Source organism: Sorex araneus, chromosome 7 (assembly GCF_027595985.1).
Source record: "Sorex araneus isolate mSorAra2 chromosome 7, mSorAra2.pri, whole genome shotgun sequence".
Classification (NCBI taxonomy): Eukaryota; Metazoa; Chordata; class Mammalia; order Eulipotyphla; family Soricidae; genus Sorex; species Sorex araneus.
Window position 1 is genome coordinate 38,156,827 of NC_073308.1, and position 13,628 is coordinate 38,170,454.

A 13,628-nucleotide genomic window follows, 5' to 3' on the forward strand; every position below is an offset into this window, starting at 1 on the left:
CATGTTCGTATGTGAGCATGCCAGTGCGTGCCTGTGCATATGTGGGTGCACTGTGCAGGAGATCAAAGCAGCTAATGTCCCCAAGTCCTTCTTGGCTGATTTCTCTAGGACCAGGAGGAACGGATAGTCGGGTCCTATCCCTTCACGAGGACATGGGGGCCACACTCCATAGAGGGGAAGAGAAGGGAAGAGCCATGGTGAGGAGAGGGGAGGCCCAGCCTGAGGGGCCCCTGCCTGTCTCCACGCCACTCCCAGAAGTAGACCCCACAGTGACCTGACACCCAGTCAGCTAACTTGCACTCAGAACCCTACCCCACCCGCATCTGTGCTCAGGCCTGTCACTTCCCGGCCCTTAAGCGTGACTTCCTGTCTGCCCCGGGCTGACCTCCAGCTCTTTCGGGAATTATCCAAGGTTATTAACAGGTATGATATGAGTGGCCTCCGCTCAGCCTGGCTGGTGGGCTAGTGAGCTCAGTGAATGTGGCAGCAGGATGGACTTAGAAGGCAGAGGGTGGAGGTCACGATCTCTCTGGACCATTTTGCCACGGTGTGTCCTCGGGCACATCTCCGGCTGCCCCGGGCCGCGGTTGCTCTCCCTCCCGACTGCTCCCAAGTTGCACAGCTGCTGTGCGGTGTGCATGGCAAGGTCAAGACTCTGCAGTTCTCTGACCCTCGGCCAGTCAGACCCGCCCAGGTCCCTGTGCCGAGCGACTCTCAGAGCAGCCTTGTTCAGTACCGAGAACATCAGGGAATACCGTCTGCCGCAGAAAGCAAAGTCATGGCAAGTACGGTGCCGCCCCAAAGACAAGCTCGGCACCAACTTCAGTGCTGGGTGGGGGGTTCCTCTTCCATGAGTGAGCTGGAGTTGACCCCCCCACTATTGCCTCTAACCCAGGCAGAGGGAGGAGGTCGAGGATCCTTGATGGAGGATCTGTTATGTGTTTGGTCCTTGGTCGCTCTCTAGGGCTTCGTTTGATTCTCCCAAGAGGCCTCTGGGGGGAAGCAGGCGCATCCTCCTCAGAGGCCCAGAGAGGTTGAGTAAGTTGCAGGGAAGCACAGCCAATGAGTGGCAGAACTGGGATTTGGGCTGAGGTCAGCCCCACTCCGGAAGCCTGAAGCCCACCTCTGGAGGGGCGGAGGGCCCCGCTGGGCCCGTCTGAAGGGGCGGCTGTCCCGCAAGCTCTGTGGACACAGGCCCAGGCTGTGAGTCCTTGTGCCTCAAGGTGCTTGATCTGTGTCCCTTGCCCTTCGCAGCCCCCTCAGTGGCCCCTTCGGGACTCAGTGGTGGTGGCGGCGCCCCTGGAGAGCTGATCATCAACTGGACGGTGAGTCGCAGAGGCAGACCCAACCGTGGGGCCCAGGGCTGGGGAGGGGGAAGACATCCCGTCCCCCTGCCCCTTATCCCGACACCTTGCTGGCTGGCGCACACGGCAGAGAGGGCGCAGCCAGACCCCTCCCCGCTCCTGGCACCTCCCGACTGCTGGGAGACCCCTGGGGAGGTCTGGCTGCCCGAGGCGAGCAGGGTGGGCAGAGGAGGGCGACAACCACAGCGGCCTCGCCCATGCCACGCTCTTGCCCCTCAGCCCATGGCCCGAGAGTACCAGAACGGAGATGGCTTCGGCTACCTGCTGTCCTTCCGCAGGCAGGGCAGCGCCAGCTGGCAGAGCGCCCGGGTGCCCGGGGCCGGTGCCCAGCACTTTGTCTACAGCAATGAGAGCGTCCGGCCCTACACACCCTTTGAGGTCAAGATCCGCAGCTACAACCGCCGTGGGGACGGGCCCGAGAGCCTCACTGCGCTCGTGTACTCAGCAGAGGAAGGTGGGCCTGCCTGAGACTCATCCCTGCACGGCTGGCCTGAGGGCTGGGGCGGGGGGCGCAGCCTCAGCCCGCCAGCTCTGTCACCCCACACCTCCCTTCCACAGCCCCACACCCCACACCCCCTTCTCTCCACACCCTCATGGGAGCGGGAGGGGGGGTGCAGGGAGGAACACCTGCTCTCAGGATGGAGTTCCTCCTGGTGCCGCGTCAAGCTAAAGGGAAAGAGGGGCTCTTGGGGGAGAGGGGACTCGCTCTAAGCTCCTGAGACAGTCCTGGGGGAAGCGGTTCTCTAGGTCTCTAGGTTCTGGGGGCTCTGGACTACAGAGACGTTAATATTGCTCCGCAGAGCCCAGAGTGGCCCCCACCAGGGTCTGGGCCAAAGGGGTCTCCTCGTCAGAGATGAACGTGACATGGGAGCCGGTGCAGCAGGACGTCAATGGGATCCTCCTGGGCTATGAGGTAACAGGCATGGGGGAGGGTGGGGTGCGGGGGTCAAGGCTGAGGAGAGGCCCCGAGCCCCGAGCCCAGAGCTCAGCCCGTTCTCCCGGGCTCACCGCTGGCCTGGTCAGGTTAACAGGGGCTGGCGGGAGACACGGGTGGAGGCAGCCTGCAAGTCAGTTCTAGCCGGAGGCAGGGGGGTCTTGGAGGGGCAGCGTGGGGCTTCTAGGAAGGAGCGGCAGCTTGCCCAGAGGCCAGGCAGCTGGCATGCAAGGGTCACAGAGAGCAGTGTGGTACATCGATGCCCGCTGGAACCTGTGCCTGGGAGCCTGGTCCAGAATGTTCTACAGTGAGGGCCCCGTGCACAGTTGATTCAGAGCGAGCTGGTGATAAAGGAAGAGGAAGAGGAGGAGGAGGAGGGAGAGAAGGAGGATGTGGAGGAGCATAGGAGCACCGGTGTCGCAGGAAGACTCAGCAGCCCTGGGACATTACAGTCCCTCCCAGAGGAGCTGGCTCTGGGTGTGAGCGGGGCTGGGCGGGGCAGGGGCTGCTGACTCCTCTGACTGGGAAGAACCCCTGGAAGTCTCCGGCTCTCGACACTCTTCAGATGGGTTTGCCATTCGCGGCTCCTCACTGTGCCGGCTACTTTGCCCTAACAATACCCATTCTCTGTCCTTGGGCTGAGCCCCACAATTCCCCGGGCTTCACCGGAGAGGGGAGGGTTGGGTCACACGGGACAGTCCTGGGGTCTACTGCCAGGTCACTCCTAGGAGTGCTCGAGGGATTGTGTTGCCAAGGACTGACCCTGGGACCCCTTCTCTCTAAGCCGCCCCCAGCTGGGTTGCTGCCTCCCGCTCCTGGCCGACCTGACGGGATCTGTTCCATGGCCAGGATGAGTCTGTGCCCATCCCCCCACTGGCTCTGCCTGCTCTCATCCAGCCCCTCACTACGGATGCAGAGAGCTCCACCCCGACTCACCCCCAACTCACCCCTGCACTTGTAGAGTCCCTTCCCTGGCCTGGGTCTCTGTACCCCGAGAGCGAGTCACAAATGGCAGAGTGGGCGACAGGGGTTGTTTGGGGCCTGGGTGAAGGTGAAGGGAGCCCTGAGGTCCGACGCCTAACCCCTAACCTGGAGCACCCCTGCCCGTCCAGATCCGGTATTGGAAAGCCGGAGACAAGGAGGCAGCGGCTGACCGTGTGAGAACCGCAGGGCTGGACACCAGTGCCCGAGTCACTGGCCTGCAGCCCAACACCAAGTACCATGTGACCGTGCGGGCCTACAACAGGGCGGGCACTGGGCCTGCCAGCCCTTTTGACAGCACCCAGACCATGAAGCCCCGTGAGTCTGCCCCCTGCTGTCGAGAGGGGGGATGCCAGGGGGACTCTGGGGTGCCAGGGAGGGAACCTGGGGATCTCACATGCGAAGCTACAGCTCAGTCCCTTGAGCCCTTTCCTGTCCCTCTGAGTTGACGCTTTCCCCAGTGATGAGGCAAGTGCTTCAGCTCACCAGCCCTGGGCGGGGGGAGAGCCCGGGCAGCCAGCCTGATGGGATGAGGCAGTAGAATTCCCTGAAACCAAGTACATTTTTCTTCCTCCACTTTCTGGTTTCCAAGGCCCCAGCACCGAGTGCCCTGGGTGGGACTCTGGTGGACAGACATCCGGGAAGAGCTACAGGCCAGGGTCTGGGACGGGGAGAGACGGCTCAGTGGGTTGTGCGTGCCTTGCTGCAGGCAGCCTGGGTTCAGTCTCCAACTCTGCACGGTCCCCCAAGCACCTCCGGGAGCAACTCCACACACTGCTTGGGGAGTAGTCCGTGAGCTCCCCCTGGGGTGGCTCCAAACCCCCCAACTCAAGTGAGGGAGCAGGTGATGAGGAAGCATTTTGAAGTCCCTGACGCTTTCTTCTCCGGCAGCTCCGCAGCGACCTCCGGGTAACATCTCCTGGACCTTTTCCAGCTCCAGTCTCAGTATCAAGTGGGATCCCGTGGTCGCACTGCGCAACGAGTCTGCGGTCACTGGCTACAAGGTGAGAAGGGCGTGGCGTGGTGTGGGCAGTGTGGGGTGGGGAGAGAGGGAGACAGCGTGAGACGTGGCAGAGTGACCAGAGTGGCCTGGCATGAGGTCTCCAGGGAGCAGGACTGTGGGCATCAGGGCAGGTAATGTTCCCTCCGAGGGGCAGAGTTCATGGGGCAGTGGGTGACATCCAGGGTTTTCCAGGCAGCCGAGCTGTTTGCCCACTTCACTTGCACGCTGAGGAGGTGCAAGTGTTCCTTGTTCCAGAGAGCAAGTGCTCTGGTTCCAGAGAGATCAGAGGCAGGGCCTGGAATAAGGGTCCAGAGAACAGAATGCAGAAGTAAGCCCCTCTCGGCCGTTTGCTGACCTCCTCTCCCAGATGCTGTACCAGAATGACCTGCACCCCACACCCACACTCCACCTCACCAGCAAGAATCGGATTGAAATTGCAGTTCCTGAAGATATCGGCCATGCCCTGGTGCAGATCCGAACCACGGGGCCTGGCGGGGACGGAGTTCCAGCTGAAGTCCACATCGTGAGGAATGGAGGTGCGGCTTCTCCACACTGGCGGCCCAGAGTCCACCCAGATGCCTAAGGGGGACTGACTCCTACGCAGGCCAACCCCAGCGGGAGGGTAGGGCGGTGGGAAGCCAGTGTGTCATGCCCGAACCACCCTGCTCCTGGCTCCCACCGACACCACCAAGGTCTGGCACCTCTGACTGGGGCAGGGTGGCTCCCGGAAGTGCAGTGCTGTAAATGCAGGTAGCGCTGCTCCCCAGGGGTCCCTGCCCACTTGGGGTAGGGGCAGCCTCATCCAGGCAGGGGTGGCCGAGGTGCTCCCAGCCCCTGACTCTCTCCCCGGGTCCACTTCCAGGCACAAGCATGATGGTGGAGAACTCGGCGGCCTGCCTCAGCCTGCATCCTGGCGCCATCCTCTCTCACTCCGTGGCCATGCTGGTGCTCATCGGCTCCCTGGAGCTCTGACGGGCCCCCTCTGCCTGGCCCGGCCCCCACTGTGCCTGAGAGGGGCTGGGCCCAGGCGGCCAGTTCAGAGAGTGCCCTTCACACCGCGGGGGCAGGTGTTTCCTGCTGGAACCCCTGCAAGGACTCTGTTCAGCAAGATGCACCCACCGGGCAGCCTATTCCCTGAGAGTGGGGACCCCCACCCGATGTCACCTGCGAACTGGACTTGGAGTGACAGGCCTGGGGAAGAAGGGACTCGAACCCTACCTGCTCACCTGCAGAGACGGGGCTCCCGAAGCACGTCTGCTCTCTCTACCCCGAGGGCAGAGGCTCCGACCCAGCACCTGGGCACGGCTGCGGCTGAGGAGACTCCACCCTGAACACCCTCGGTCTCAGGGAGCCAAAGGCAGGACCAGGACCCTCCCACCTTCACATAAGCAGCTCAGCTTCTCGCTCACATTGTCCTTGATGGGCCTGGGGAGTGAGAATCAGGACCCCAAAGACTTGCCGCTCTGGGGGTGACCCTGTGCTGCGGTGGGAGCCAGCACCTGGTGCCTTGTCCCGGACTTGGCCCGCGGCACAGCCACCGTCCAGCTGACGGGGCCTCTTAGCCACCACTGCCAACCTGCTGCCGTCCCAGCAGAGTGATGCCACTCGAGGCTGCATGACTAAAGGGCTTGTCCTGGGGAGGTCCCAGGCCCTCCGAAGCCATGTCACATCCCCCGAGGGTCTGGGCAGGGGACAGGGCCCTGTGTCCACCGTGCTCTCCTCCACTGCAGGCCCCACTCTGCTGCCCGGTGCCCACTCCATGGGCTGGGGAACAGGATGGGGGCATTAGCTCGGGCTTGGGCGTCTTCTGAGAAGACAGAGGGGAAAAGGCGTCCTGCCTGGAGTGCTTGGTCTGGCTGCCTTGACCCCCTGATGCTTCCCCAGAAGAAAAGGGAATAAAGGGGACATTTCTAAGCATTAGCCAGTCACCGAGCATCAGCACTGGGAGAGGTTTAGCAGACCACTGTCCAACACTCTCTCTTCTCAGGGGGCAGCGGGGGGAGGACCAAGAATGGAGGCTGGCGGGTTCCCCCAGCCTGGCATGGTGGCTGGGGGATGTGTTAGCTCCCAGCTTCCTCCTCCAGGCCTACCTGAGGGAGGCGCAGGCTGCACCGTTGAAGGGGGCGATGCCTGTTGGGGTTGCAACAGATCACCGGGTTATGGTTGGGCCCCAGCCTCGGTCTGGGCTCACCCCAGGAGGCGCCCAATTGCTCTGCCTTCTGCTGCGGTCTCGGCAATGCCGGCTGCAGGCTCTCTGCTCCACTCCTTGCTCCAGTAAAGAGGCCAAGGCAAGGATGAGCCTCCCCCGGCACGAGCAGGGCTGGACGTGCAGGGGAGCCCCAAGGCCGAGGCTCCAACAGGAGGCTCCTGGCCCAGGAGCTGTGGGACCAGCGTGGAGCCCCGGTGCACGGCTGGTTCCTGTAGTTTACAGTTAGAGCTCTATTTTGTAAGTTTTTTTAAACTTTGAAGTCCTGCCCTGTTTTCCCGGGCAGGTTTCTGTTGTTTACCCTCTACATAGAATCTTGAAATGGTCAGGCCCACTCCTCAGCCCTGCCAGCGCCCCGGACCCTGGTGAGGACGTGGCTTTGGCACCATCTGATCCCTGCCACGTTCCAGGCAGGGAGCAGGGCGCCGGGGGGCTCAGATCCGCCTTAACAGGAACCCCAATGCCCTCTCCGGACCCGTGGCTGAGATGCCTTGGCCCTGCTTGTTAGCAAAGGGGCCGTGAGGACCAGAAAAGCCTCCAGCTCAGGTCTGGCCAATTCCTCCTCTAGGCTAGGCAGGTGATGCCGGCCGCGGTGTCCAGCTCTGGACCAAGATGGAAGAGCTGTTCTGTCCCTCGCCACAGAGCGGCCGAGGCTGTGGTCTGAGCGGGCTTCTGGCCAGGGACACTGAGGTCAGTCTGACAAGGCCCTGCAGGAAGAGAGCGGGTGCAGGCCTTGGAAACCTCCCTGTGACTGAGCCCTCAGAGTAGCCACCTGTCACATGGAGTTGGTCCTCTAGGGGTGGACAGGCGCGGGTGCAGGCAGAAGACACAGCCCCGCGTGTCCTTGCAGGGATGGGCTGGGGGCCAAGGGGGCTCACCCTGCCAGCTGCTGACTCACAACCCTCTGCTGGGCTCTCCTGCCTCTCTCACCGCCTGCCTGGCACCAGGTGGGGGCAACGCTGTCAGGGCAGATGCAGTGTCCACTCGGCTCGGCTACAGGCTCACTCTCCGGGCAGGGGCAGCTCTCATTTCAGGGGTTGGGGCAGTGAGGTCAGGGTCTCTCTTTCCCTTCAGGGCCTAAGGACCTAGAGGGGCCGTGGGAAGCTGGGAGAGGGTGGGGTGGGGTTGCTTTGTATAAAAATAACGGGTCAGGTTTCACATCAGGAGACAAAATCCTTCAGGAATGAGCAAGCAGCTTCTTCCCATTACTGGGAGCTTGGTGGGTGGGGGGGGGTAGTTAACAGGGGTGGTCTGGGGTTTTGGTTTGAAGGTACCTGGACACGTCTGGAGATGCTGTGTCCTCCCAGACCCCCAAGGGGCTCAGCCCAGCAAGGTCTCCTGTGGTCCCTGCAGCCTGGGAGCCATCAAGCCTCCTGGATGAGTCCAGGCTGCAGGAGGTAGACTCATGTCCCTCCTCCACCTGGGACAGGGCCTTTGGGCTTACAGGGAGCGAGTCACGGTCACAACAGGTTGAAGCTCAGGGCGGTGCCTCTCCCTGGCTCAGATCGAACGTGGGTCTGAGGTTGCCAAGGAGGCCCTGAGTGGTGGGAGGGCTTAGGTGAGGATTCTAAAGGACCCCGTAGGAAGAGGTGCCCAGGGCTGAGGGCACCATGGACTTACACAGATAGCCACAGGACTGGGGAGGCCAGCAGAGGAGCATGTGGCCCAGAGCCCAGGAAGCCCAGTGCCCTTAGGTGGGTGCACCCTGCCTTGGGCCCCAAACTTCGGGAGACTCGTCCCTGCAGGGCGCAGAGTGCTTCCAGAAGCTCACAGCTGGGCAAGGCCAGAGCCCCGTCACGCCACAGACCTGACTCCCACTAGATCCAAGAGAAGGGCTCCCGCCGGCCCCACTTTGTCTCTCTGTACTTCTTGTCTGGTAGTTATTTATGGACTCTGGTAGCAAACGGTTCTTAAATAAAGATGGTTTCCCACCCCGTGAGGCGGCGGGCACCAGCTGTGGTGTTTTGCTCTTCAGCCTGCCTTGGCGTTCTCTGTCCCTGGCTTTTCTCCATCTCCTCCACCCAGGCAGGAGGTGGTGTGTCCTGACGCCATCCTAATGGGGTACTCAGTCCTGGGAGGGGAAAGGAGGCCCGGAGACTCCTTGTTTTGCAGTACCCGGATGGAAAACGGGCGCCCTCACCCCCATGATGCATGTGCTCTGCACACAGAGCAGGCACGTGCCAGGCAGGCGGGTTCCACCCTGGCAGTGAGCAGGACTCACCTGAGGGCACCATCCCAGCTTCTCTGCAGTTCCGGATGCATCAAAGCTTGTCCACCTTCAGACCAAGTGGCAGAACCCAGCTTCTCCACCGGTCTGACTTGCTCTCTCGTCTCCTCAGCGCTCAGAAGAACTCACTTCTTAGTCATCTCCCCCAGTGACGAGATCCACAGGGGTTCAGAAAACTGCGCCCTCGTCTCCTTGCAGGGATGTCCTGAGAGTTTAGGGGCTCACCCTGCGAACCTCTGACTCACAAACCACTGCTGGGCTCACCTGCCTCTCTCACCACCCAACCTGCCTCCAGGAAGGGAGTCACCGTGAGGGTGGGATGAAGCCTCCCACTGCTCATTGTGGCGCCTTGGTCCAGGCCTGGCTCTAACACTGAGTCTGCAGGGGGAGGCAGTTCCCGGAGTAGGACAGCAGTTGGCTGATACCGTTCTGGTATACTCACAGGTCATGGGCTAAGGCCAGGGGTGTGGCATGGATGAGGCCACTGGGGTTTCTGCCCAACCAGCCCCTTCCTGGGGCAGCCCAGGCCGCCAGGCACAGGGGTCTCCCAGGTCAGTAAGAGCAGGTGGGAGATGCCAGGCTACAGAAGAGGCCGCTGGACCCTCTCTGCATAGTGCACCAGCCCAGCAAGGAGTCAAGATAAGGGCCGAAGGTCAGCATGTGCATCGGATAGGCTCTTAGGTAAGAACCCTTAGGTATCAGAACGCGAAGCATTGGCAAAAATGCATCCAGGAACGAATAACAGCAGGAAAGATTTGATTAGGTGACCAATATTTGCCAGCTGCAAACAGTCTCCAGGCAAGCTTAGAAAAAGACTGTTCAGGGCTTTTGGGGTGTAGGACCACCTGGGCCACAACAGCCTAGAGAACTGTCAGGACTTTTCTCTGTACTCTGAAGGTGTCTACTGATTAGCTTTGTGAAACACCCCAGCCTCTGATATTCACGTTCCTACTGCATGGGAATGTCCCTGTCAACCCAAAGGATGTCAGCCTGGCCGGGGCAATGTGGTTGGAAGAAGTGGCTTGCCTAGGAGACCACTCATGGCTGCTCAGGGGACCCGAGGGTTTGGACAGTTCCTGTGTCCCATGGTCTCCCTCTCTTTAGCGTGTTCTCCTTCTCAGTACCAGCCTTGCTGTCAGAGGCTGCAGGGTTCAAGACACCCTCTAAGTATTTCATTACTGAGGAAAAGAATCCATGCCCTAAACCAAAAAGCATGAACAAACTTTCCAACAATGTAACTGTTACAGATCAATTTAGATGTACACAATTAAAAAATTTTATTGATCCACCATGAGAAATAGTTATAAACGTTCATGTCTGAATTGCAATTATATAATAATCAAATACCCATCCCTCCACTAGTGCACATCCTCCACCATCAATATACACATTATACCCCCCCCCTTTTCCCACCCTCCCACTGCCTCCATGGCAGACAATATTCCCCATACTCTCTTTCTGGGCTGGAGCGTTAGCACAGCAGTAGGGTGTTTGCCTTGCATGCAGCCGACCCGGGTTTGATTTCTCCTTTGTTATCAGAAATTAATTTTTTCTTTTTGGGTCACATCTGGTGATGCACAGGGCTTACTCCTGGCTCTGCACTCAGAAATTACCCCTGGACCCTGTTTTTCCTGGCTTTGAATAGTAGCATCTTTAATTTCTTCCCAGCACCCCCTGTTGAAGAGGATATCTTATTCCATTTCATGTTCTCATCCCCTTTATCAAAAGTTAAAGTGAAAAAAAACCAATTTTACGTATGTGGAACATTTACTCATTTTTAGTTTGATGATTTTGATGGGTTGCTATTTTTCTAAAAAACACAATGAGACCATTTAAATTGACCATTTATTTCTTTCAACTTGGTACCGTTGATTAATGCACCAATAGAAGCCCAATATATGTCTGCTACCCAATCACATCTTTAATTTCTATTTGTAGATTAATTTTTTAATTGAATCACCATGAGATAGATCATTACAAAGCGGTTTATTATTGGGTTTCAGTCATACAATGTTCCAGCACTTGTGCCTCCACCGGTAAAATTTCTCAGCACCAATGTCCCCAGTTTCCCTCCCCATCTTCCCAAATGCACCCCCTGGAACCTTTCTTCTCTTCTCCTTCTCTCTCTTTCTCACTCTCTCTCTCATTTTAGACATTATGGTTTGCAATATAGATGCTGAAAGGTTATCATCCCTTTACCTAATTTCAAGCCAGTTCTTGTTCAGAGAGATTATTTCCAACTATTGTTGTCAAACTGGATCACTGGACCCTCCTCTATCTAACTATCCTCTACCACACAGAATGTGGTAATTTCCAACCACTGAGCAGTCTTCCTGGACCCTGTTTCCCCTGACTTTGGATAGTAGCATCTTTAATTTCTTCCATGTAGTTATCCTGTTTTCCCAACACCCGCTGTTGAAGAGGATATCTTACTCCATTTCATGGTCTCATCTCCTTTATCAAAAGTTAACTGTTTATATAAATGGAGTTGGTCTTTGCATATTCAATTCTTACGCTAGGAACAGAGAGCCTATCATTATTCCAGTACCATGAAGTTTTGATCACTAAAGCTTTATAATATCATTCCAAAGTGGGGAATGGAATGAGATTCCTCCCAATCTCTTACTTTTCAGTCTGTCCTTGGCTATCTGTGGTCTTTTCTGAATCCATAAAATCATTATTGGCTTTTCTATGTCCTTGAAGAATGGCAGCTGAATTTGGATGGGGATTGCATTGGACCCAAAGAATGGTTTTAGTTTTGATAGGACAGTCTTTTGAACAAGTTTGATTCTTTCAATCCATGAGTACAGAATATTTTCCAATTTCCTATGGTGTCCTACTACCTCTTTTTTTTGCTTTTTGGTCACACCCAGCAACGCACAGGGGCCACTCCTGGCTCTGCACTCAGGAATTACTCCTGGCGGTGCTCAGGGGACCATATAGGATGCTGGGGATCAAACCTGGGTCGGCCACATGCAAAGCAAATACCGTACCCGCTGTGCTATCACTCCAGCCCCATCCGACCTCTTTCTTAAGTGAGCCCACATCATGGTGATTCCTAAGTACTTGGCATTTTTTAATATTATTTTTTACAATTGAAATTAATTTTTTAATCAAGTACACATAGTTAAGACATCAAATAATACTGTTAGTGAAAACACAGCAGTGATCCCCGCCTTTTCTACCTGTCCCGGATTTTATTTTTCAGTGACAATCTCTTGGCTGGATGCTCGCCTGAATAACTTACTCATATATATGTAGTTGACCTTTCTCTATTTCTAGACTCTGACTGCTTCTATCTAGAGGGGGGTTGCTTCTTGCTTCTCCCCCATTTCACACACCTCTCTCTTCAATGCCCCCAAAGTTACATAATAATTTTGTTGTAACTCTATTCAGTGTTTACATAATGATGAGTGACTTTGGCTACTATTATTCACATGTTCAGGTATGCAATGCATATCTGGGAAAACATTTATTTTTCCTGGGGTCCATAAATGCCTCTCAACTTTATCTCTGGACTCCCAAAGCAAGGAAAATTCTCTGGTCTCTACACTTAAACACACCAGATACTCGATACCCCTTTTGGGGGAGGTGTAGGGCATGGGGGAGACATTTTACCTGAAACTGCTTCTACCAACATTTCTTGCTGACTCCAATTTTCTCTTCTCCTAAATACAGTCATTTAATTTTAGCAATTTTACAGCGCGAACCCCCAGAGTACTCCCCTCTACCCACAAAGCACACCCTATTTTTAATTTTCCCACTCTGCAAGGGTAGCCCTGCATTCAATTTACCTTGATTCTCCTTTTAACATCGACTTCGCAATGAGCAAGGCTAACATTTGCATTTTTTTATTTAAAAGGTGAAAACCACAAACAGCATTGACATGTTACGATTATCTACAGGTGATGCACGAAAGAGCCTCGCTTTGCATTTGCCAGGATTCCCTTCTCGTTGGCTCCAAGATCTAGTCCACTTGCTTACATGCGAAACCTCTGGCCCCGGTTGGCCGCTGTGGAAGCATGCAGTTCCTGTACAGCCAGCGCCTCTTCCCAGTTCCTGCCGCTCAGAAATTTCTCTGGAGGGCCGAGGACATGCACACCGTGCACAGGCGGAGCCTGCAGCCCTCCACTGCCGTTGCAAGGTCCTTGCTTGCTCACTCACCGTCCAGTCGTCCGAAATTTACCCTTTCTTCCGCCTTGGATCCTGAGCTGGCAGATCAGCGTCAGTCATGGGGGAAAAAAAAAAAAAAAACAAAACACAAACCCTTGAGCGCCTCATCCCGTGGGTCCTAATGTTTCGGTTTCTGCAGAGACAGCGCGTGTCCGAGGTTCATCCCCGGGTCTTCACTTCCAATTCTCCGTGCCCAGGACGCGCGCGCGCGCGGGCCCTGGCGAGTCTCGGAGCGGCTCTCGGCGCCTGGGAACGAGGAGCGCAGGCACGGGGAGGGGGCCGGGCCGAGGGCGCGCGCGCGCGTGTGTGCGTGGAAACGCGCGCGCGTGGAGATCCGCGCTCCCGCGAGCCGCGGCGTCAACCGTGGCCTTGGCGACTCCGGGCAGTCGGGCGTGATGCCGGGACCCGCGCCACCGGCTGCCCCGTGGGGGGCGCTAAAAGTGCACCTGCAGGGGGATGTGGGGGAACCCGCGATGGGAAATTCACTCCGAGCCGCCAGGCCAGCCCGAGAAGGCGGGCAGAGTGCGGGAGAGCCCCTGGCAGAAGACGCCTTAGAGTTGGGGGCGGCGCGGGGGAGGTGGGGGCTGGGGGGCCGCAGTGGGGGCTCTCGCAGCGCTGGTGGCGGGGGTCCCCGGCTGTTTCTGAGGCCGCCCCTGCCTTCCTCCGCGGAGGCCTTGAATGCTGCTTGACATGGGCCAATCTCCTTGATGGATTTCGCCGCTGATTCATTTTCTGGTCTC

At 57.4% G+C, this 13,628-nt stretch overlaps 1 protein-coding gene across 4 annotated transcripts in view; it reads left to right on the forward strand.

The window, feature by feature from the left end:
• Nucleotides 1–8,462, forward strand: part of CNTN2 (contactin 2) — a 30,532-nt gene extending 22,070 nt beyond the window's left edge. For all 4 annotated transcript variants that reach the window (XM_055144528.1, XM_055144530.1, XM_055144531.1 and 1 more), the window contains exons 17-23: nt 1,255–1,325; nt 1,584–1,818; nt 2,165–2,277; nt 3,411–3,597; nt 4,171–4,283; nt 4,650–4,818; nt 5,145–8,462. In XM_055144528.1, the coding sequence (XP_055000503.1) occupies nt 1,255–1,325; nt 1,584–1,818; nt 2,165–2,277; nt 3,411–3,597; nt 4,171–4,283; nt 4,650–4,818; nt 5,145–5,254 (998 nt within the window). In that variant the 3' untranslated portion in view covers nt 5,255–8,462. The remainder of the gene's footprint in view (nt 1–1,254; nt 1,326–1,583; nt 1,819–2,164; nt 2,278–3,410; nt 3,598–4,170; nt 4,284–4,649; nt 4,819–5,144) is intronic.
• Nucleotides 8,463–13,628: the final 5,166 nt, after the last annotated feature.